At 38.2% G+C, this 8,511-nt stretch overlaps 1 protein-coding gene across 1 annotated transcript; it reads left to right on the forward strand.

The window, feature by feature from the left end:
- Positions 1-667: 667 nt before the first annotated feature.
- On the forward strand, positions 668-8,258 carry LOC139900795 (uncharacterized mitochondrial protein AtMg00860-like). The gene is made up of 2 exons (XM_071883547.1): positions 668-1,051; positions 8,223-8,258. The coding sequence occupies exons 1-2, from the start codon at positions 668-670 to the stop codon at positions 8,256-8,258; spliced, it is 420 nt and encodes a 139-aa protein (XP_071739648.1).
- The last annotated feature ends 253 nt before the right edge of the window (positions 8,259-8,511 follow it).

Genomic DNA, 8,511 nt, shown 5'->3' on the forward strand with positions numbered 1-8,511 from the left:
GAAGCCTCACACAGGAGACTAAGGAAAAGCTGAGGAATATCCTCATCGCTAACTCCGATGTGTTTTGTTGGTGCGATGCTGACATGACTGGAATACCACGAGAGATAGCGCAGCATTACCTCCGTGCCAGCATCAACTTAACCCCAATCAAAGAAAAGAAGCGACCAATGGCCCCAGAAAGAAGCGAATGGCTGCGTAGAGAAGTGGATAAGCTGGTTAAAGCCAACATACTGCGAAAAGTAAAATATCAGACATGGGTAGCCAATCCTGTGCTGGTAGCAAAGTCAGATGGAACATGGCGGCTTTGAATTGATTTTAAAGACATCCACAAAGCTTGCCCCAAAGATAACTATCCGTTACCAGAAGGTAGAGTCGCTTGCTGGTTTTAGGTTCAAGTGCTTCCTAGATGCCTACAAAGGATATCATCAAATACAAATGGCGGAAGAGGATGAAGAGAAAACCGCGTTCCACATGGACCAAGGGATTTACTGTTACACTAAGATGCCCTTTGGATTGAAGAATGCTACGCACTATCGATACAGCATTCGCTAAGCAGATAGGGCGCAACCTTGAGGCGTATGTTGACAACCTCGTCATTAAGAGCAACACCGAGGAACAGTTGTTGGCCGACATACTTGAAATGTTTAACACGGTGTGAAGTATCAACATGAAGCTCAAGCCGGCCAAGTGCAGCTTTGGAGAAGAAGAAGGGAACTTTTTGGGGCACATTGTGACGCCGCGCGGAATCAAGGCTAACCCAAAGAAGATAGAGGCGATTGAAAACATGCCCTCCCCTAAAACAAAGAAGCAAGTTCAAAGCCTCAACGGGAAGTTAGCCGCGTTAACGCGATTCTTGTCCAAGGCCGCTGAAAGATCACTACCGTTTTTTAACACTTTGAAGGACTGCGCTAAGAAGTCAGATTTTAAGTGGACTGACAAGGCAGAAAAGGCGTTCCAGGAGATGAAGGTGCTCCTCAAAGACCTCCCGACGCTAACAGCGCCGATTGCAGACGAAACTCTGATACTTTATCTTGCGATATCTAGGGAGGCTGTTAGTTGTGAGATCCCGCGTTTTTCTGTTAAATTTATTTTTAACACTTTTTTTAAATAATATCTTTCGTTATTTAAATTCGTAGTTTTCGTTGACTAACGTTCATAATATTCCCGTTATTTAATTATAACATCACTAGTTTACTCGAGCGTTTTTAAAAATAATTCGTTTAGTTAATTCCCGCACCTGACTACAAACTTGAGGGACCAATATTGCCAAGAGACCAAAGGTGTGACTAGTCAAATGGTCAACACCTTCCTCATCCATTCATTCATCTACCTTCTTCTTTCTTTCTTACTTTCTTTTTCTCTCAAGAACACAAACAAGAATTCATCATCTAAATTCGGTTTAGGGAGCTAGCAACAAAACAAATTACATATTTGGAATCCTCTCTTCATCCTCTACAATTTGATACCAACTTCATCTCGTTTGGGTAACATTTCTAAAACTCTAGATTTCTCTAAATTCGTGTTTTTGACTTGAAATGATGTTAGTTAGTGTCTATGGCTCGTGTATAACATGAATATATGTTTTGTTTGCTCGATTTGTTGTTTTGGAGTAACTAGCATGAACTTTAAAATGAGTGTGCTTAATCTTTGATTTTGGATGAGTTAATGTTGTTAAATTGTTAAAGTTCATGTTTTAATTGTGTTACTAGTATCACTAGCTTCGTTTTGATGCGTAGGTTGATTAGGAAAACTTCAAACACATGATTATTGATTTTTGTGAATTTTGGTTAGGGTTTGATAGACTTAAAATGAACTTTTGATGTTTTAAATGCCATGAAATGTTATTAGTAAGTGTTTAGTTGTAATGTATGTTTCATTACCTTCAAAATGGCATATCATAGGTGTGAATTGGATTCCCGAATCTTAAAATGCATTTTGTGAACTTGAAACTTTGAAAATAAACCTTTAATGATTACTTGACGAGTTTTCAGTTATTGTAATTGATATTTTTGCTTGATGAAAAGTGGCTAGTTGTATTCCTTATCAAAATACCTTTCCAACGATATAAGATACGTGTTTTGAATGTTTACGGTTCACAAGTTATGATTGTTTGAAGTTGGATTCGTGCTTGAGTGAAAACTGCCAGACTTGCAGATCAGTTATATGGAGCGGCGCGCCATATATGGAGCGGCGCCATTTGGGCCTGTCCCAATTTCTTTTTGTTTTTCACATTTTCACCCCCGCTTACTCGTAACTCCGATTAACATGAAACTTGGCAAACATGTTTATATATACTTTCTCATCATGGGAAAATCGTCGGATACCCGACCCGACCCCGTTGACTTTGACTTTGACTTTGACCAAGTTTGACTTTTAGTCAAACTTAACCAAACACTTATGCAATCGTTTTAATCGTATTTTATACTTGATTCTTGCATGAAACTTGACAACGTGATTCACATGCTACATAATCGAGTCGTAACGAGCCATAGGACTAATTGAACACATTTCGCCCGGCCTTGTGTCGTAACCAGTTAATTGATACAACTTACTTGTTTAGGTCAAGGCTAAGCAAATTTCATGCACACGTTTACTTTGTGAAGTACATTTATACTCGTGCACTCGAGGTGAGATCATAATCCCACCTTTTCAACAACTTTTTATACTTTTAAATTGTGGGTTGAGAAACATATACTTTGTTACATCTTGTACTACTTACTTTTATGTTTTGAACACAAGTCCGATGAAACAAACATTCTACAGTGAGTTTAGAACAAAATCCTCAATTCGATTATCATTAGTTACACTTGCCGGGCGGCAAGCGAGAACTTATGTTGTATGGATCCATATGGGTTTGACAAACCCTCATTCAAACGGTTCGCTACCGTTTACGAATGAAATATATTTTCGAGAAACAGTGTATGTTCTAACACTATTGTGATGGGGTTCTATGGAAGGAATGTTAAGCATTGATAATTGGGTGCTCGCGAACAAACTTTTGGAATGCAACTTTTGGATGATCAATTTTATGGAAATACTAAATCTTGTGATTCAAAAATAACGTTTATTACTACATCTATGATTTCACCAACGTTTTTCGTTGACAGTTTTCTATATGTTTCTCAGGTTCATACTTGGCTACTTGATACATGTTTCCGCACACTTTGATTACTTGCTTAGAGTCAAGCATACATGCATATGCTAGTGATAGCACCTTTGGATTCAAACTTAAAGCATACATACTTTCGCTCTTTATAGCAAACCGTGATTTTAAACTAATTATGTCGCAAGTTGTTTCATTTACACTTCATAACTTTTGTAAACTTAGACTTGTTGTCGATCCGTTTGGTAAACTAAACTTTGTAAGTTTTGTATGTTTCAAATGAATGCGACATAATTTTGGTCAAATGAGTCTCATATAGGGACTACGACCACGTAACGGGACCTAAGTTAGCGGCGCCGTCAATGACGATTTTGCCGGGTCGCTACAGATGGTATCAGAGCATTGGTTGTAGGGAACTAGGATATGCATTAGTGTGTCTGACAGAGTCGTTAGGATGCATTAGTGAATCTAGACTACAACCGGATGGTTAGCCATTGCATTCTGACATACATTTGCTATAGATAGCACTTACTTGACTACTTATGCATTATACTTGAATCATTCTTAGGCAACTTCCTAATGGTACCAAGTTTTCATCATGCGAATCTGTAATCTACCGCTTCCCGATAATACACGTAAACTTAAGATTCATACGCGTAAGGATGACGATGACTTCATTAGTCATACTTGTTCGGGAACTCTGTCTCCCAAATTGTTATTCGCTGCTGTTTCAACTTACTATCGGTGTCACACCGGTGTTCCTTACTATCTACCACTTCTTGTTACTACCATCACTACTCTAGGTGAGTATCGTCATCACTATTTTTTTTATCACTACGGTTGCGTACTATTCCTTATCATGATTCGTTACACTTCTCGTACTGGAATACATTATTATTTGACTTGAATCGCTTTGACGTGAACAATCATTTATACACTTCCCTCGGGGAACGCTTCTTTAGAGTTACACTAATTCTTTCGATTCAATACGAGTCACGTTAGTGATGTCACTATACTTTGTACATTTTAAATCTTCACGATTATACGAACTTGAATCTATAGAGTGATGTGGGAATGGAGGTATGAGTTACTATAATATAACGACACTCGGTCAACGTGGTTATATTATAGTAAGTCATACCAAAGTTCTAATGACTCGTGATGGTGATTGGACTCGATCAACCTAATCACCACCATGTGCCATGTACATGACTTCATTTTTCTTGTTTGAACATCCGAAAAATCCGAGAATACTGATAACAACTATACCAGGGACACACCTCCGATTATTGTCGAACCATACTTATGATTCCGAACGAATGGAAAATTCTTTCAACATCAAACATATGTTACACGTGTATACTATCTCGTTTTCGCACAGTTTTATCGGCGAACTTCAATATGCTTGATATGCTCACATCGAGGCGGAAACTTCTCTCGCCTTACATTCGTACTTCCGTATAAGTAAATCTTTTATCTAAATTCTTAATGGAGAGAGAGACTCTTCACATTATACTAGTATTTGCCTCGAGGGTGAATAGTCCTAACGAACGTTTTCGGAAACCGATAAATCTTTCGCGGCCCAAAATTCTTGAGAAACAAAAACTTGTTCAAAATATATCTTAAGGAGATATACTTCGTTTCGGATTGAAATCCTTGTTTCACTTCTAGATTTCGGAGTGCCTTACAAAAAGTCTCGGGACCTCGTTTAGACATAAGTACCGCGTGTCATCCACGAACTGACGAATAAAGCAAATGTACGATTCGAACCTTGGGAACCATAATACGAATTTGTGTTATCAACTTCAAATCTACTTGGGAAAAGTCTTTGCCTTTAACCGAATTCTTTTACAACGATAATTATCACACGAGTATTAACGCCACACCTTTCGAATACTCATAAAGCCGCAATTGTCATTTTCTTAATCGTTGAACCGAAGTAGGTGACAAGCAAACCACCGGATACGAACCCATTCAGGAAACAACCGAGAAATTGTTCAAATCCAAAAAGACTCAAAACGGCCCGTGGTCGTCGAAAGGGCCATGCCAATGTTAGACGTAAACCTTCCGAATTCCATGTGAGATACCGCGTAACGTTAAAAGTCGCACCTTGAAAAGGTGTAATCTGTTTCGAGAAAAGTAGAAAGCTAAATCCGCAATAATTTGATCCTTTTAAAATCTTGGGGCGTTTTGGACCCGTTGCTAGCCGTTTAGATTTTCTGACTCGTTTGAGTCTCCGTTCATCATACATTCCATATATCAAACTTGAAGAAGTGTCTTGCCGAATAAGAACTTGTTATTCCTTCCGATGAGCTTAATATCGATGGCAAACTCCACTTCATGAGAAAACCGATTGAAATTTTGAATCGTGAAACCAACCTCTGAAACGACGAAAAATCCTGACTGTCGAAGTTCGTTGGGATGCCCAAAGAAGTACCTTCACTTATTCGTAGAATTTGCAACGCTAAGGTTTCGAAGAAGAAACAACGACTACTACTTCCAACTAAATTTCGGGATGAAATTTCCTTTAAGGTGTAGGTAATGTGACATCCCGTGTTTTTCCGTTAAATTTATTTTTAACACTTTTTTTTTTTTAATAATATCTTTCGTTATTTAAATTCGTATTTTCCGTTGACTAACGTTCATAATATTCCCGTTATTTAATTATAACATCACTCGTTTACTCGAGCATTTTTAAAAATAATTCGTTTGGTCAATTCCCGCACCCGACTACAAACTTGAGGGATCAATATTGCCAAGAGACCAAAGGTGTGACTAGTCAAATGGTCAACACCTTCCTCATCCATTCATTCATCCACTTTCTTCTTTCTTTCTTACTTTCTTTTTCTCTCAAGAACACAAACAAGAATTCATCATCTAAATTCGGTTTAGGGAGCTAGCAACAAAACAAATTACATATTTGGAATCCTCTCTTCATCCTCTACAATTTGATACCAACTTCATCTCGTTTGGGTAACATTTCTAAAACTCTAGATTTCTCTAAATTCATGTTTTTGACTTGAAATGATGTTAGTTAGTGTCTATGGCTCGTGTATAACATGAATATATGTTTTGTTTGCTCGATTTGTTGTTTTGGAGTAACTAGCATGAACTTGAAAATGAGTGTGCTTAATCTTTGATTTTGGATGAGTTAATGTTGTTAAATTGTTAAAGTTCATGTTTTAATTGTGTTACTAGTATCACTAGCTTCGTTTTGATGCGTAGGTTGATTAGAAAAACTTCAAACACATGATTATTGATTTTTGTGAATTTTGGTTAGGGTTTGATAGACTTAAAACGAACTTTTGATGTTTTAAATGCCATGAAATGTTATTAGTAAGTGTTTAGTTGTAATGTATGTTTCATTACCTTCAAAATGGCATATCATAGGTGTGAATTGGATTCCCGAATCTTAAAATGCATTTTGTGAACTTGAAACTTCGAAAATAAACCTTTAATGATCACTTGACGAGTTTTCAGTTATTGTAATTGATATTTTTGCTTGATGAAAAGTGGCTAGTTGTATTCCTTATCAAAATACCTTTCCAACGATATATGATACGTGTTTTGAATGTTTACGGTTCACAAGTTATGATTGTTTGAAGTTAGATTCGTGCTTGAGTGAAAACTGCCAGACTTGCAGATCAGTTATAAGGAGCGGCGCGCCATATATGGAGTGGCGCGCCATTTGGGCCTGTCCCAATTTCTTTTTGTTTTTCACATTTTCACCCCCGCTTACTCGTAACTCCGATTAACATGAAACTTGGCAAACATGTTTATATATACTTTCTCATCATGGGAAAATCGTCGGATACCCGACCCGACCCCGTTGACTTTGACTTTGACCAAGTTTGACTTTTAGTCAAACTTAACCAAACACTTATGCAATCGTTTTAATCGTATTTTATACTTGATTCTTGCATGAAACTTGACAACGTGATTCACATGCTACATAATCGAGTCATAACGAGCCATAGGACTAATTGAACACATTTCACCCAGCCTTGTGTCATAACCGGTTAATTGATACAACTTACTTGTTTAGGTCAAGGCTAAGCAACTTTCATGCACACGTTTACTTTGTGAAGTTCATTTATACTCGTGCACTAGAGGTGAGATCATAGTCCCACCTTTTCAACAACTTTTTATACTTTTAAATCGTGGGCTGAGGAACATATACTTTGTTACATCTTGTACTACTTACTTTTATGTTTTGAACACAAGTCCGATGAAACAAACATTCTACAGTGAGTTTAGAACAAAATCCTCAATTCGATTATCATTAGTTACACTTGCCGGGTGTAAGCGAGAACTTATGTTGTATGGATCCATATGGGTTTGACAAACCCTCATTCAAACGGTTCGCTACCGTTTACGAATGAAATATATTTTCGAGAAACAGTGTATGTTCTAACACTATTGTGATGGGGTTCTATGGAAGGAATGTTAAGCATTGATAATTGGGTGCTCGCGAACAAACTTTTGGAATGCAACTTTTGGATGATCAATTTTATTGAAATACTAAATCTTGTGATTCAAAAATAACGTTTATTACTACATCTATGATTTCACCAACGTTTTTCGTTGACAGTTTTCTATATGTTTCTCAGGTTCATACTTGGCTACTTGATACATGCTTCCGCACACTTTGATTACTTGCTTAGAGTCAAGCATACATGCATACGCTAGTGATAGCACCTTTGGATTCAAACTTAAAGCATACATACTTTCGCTATTTATAGCAAACCGTGATTTTAAACTAATTATGTCGCAAGTTGTTTCATTTACACTTCATAACTTTTGTAAACTTAGACTTGTTTTCGATCCGTTTGGTAATCTAAACTTTGTAAGTTTTGTACGTTTCAAATGAATGCGACATAATTTTGGTCAAACGAGTCTCATATAGGGACTACGACCACGTAACGGGACCTAAGTTAGCGGCGCCGTCAATGACGATTTTTCCGGGTCACTACATTAGTTCCGTCTTAGTTGCTGAACGAGGGGACGCCCAGATGCCAATTTACTTCGTCAGCAAAGTGCTGTCAGGAAGCGAACTGAATTATCGCCCCATCGAAAAACTTGTGTACGCGCTTGTCGTCACCGCTTGATGCCTGTGCAGGTACTTCCAAGCGCATCCGATAACGGTACTCACTGATCAACCTATTCGGCAGTTACTCTACAAACCCGAGATATCAGGTAGGGTGACCAAATGGGCCATAGAGCTAGGTGAACATGAGATCTCATACTGCGCTAGGAGCGCTATCAAGTAGCAAGTGATGGCTGACTATTTGGCCGAAACGGCCGCCGACATGCCAGCAATTGACGACCCTGAGCAACTTCCCGCGCCACCAGTAGAACTATGGGAGCTCTATACCGACGGCGCGGCAAGCTCTGAAGGTGCCGACGCG

This window comes from Rutidosis leptorrhynchoides, chromosome 3, assembly GCF_046630445.1.
Source record: "Rutidosis leptorrhynchoides isolate AG116_Rl617_1_P2 chromosome 3, CSIRO_AGI_Rlap_v1, whole genome shotgun sequence".
In the NCBI taxonomy this organism is placed as follows: domain Eukaryota; kingdom Viridiplantae; phylum Streptophyta; class Magnoliopsida; order Asterales; family Asteraceae; genus Rutidosis; species Rutidosis leptorrhynchoides.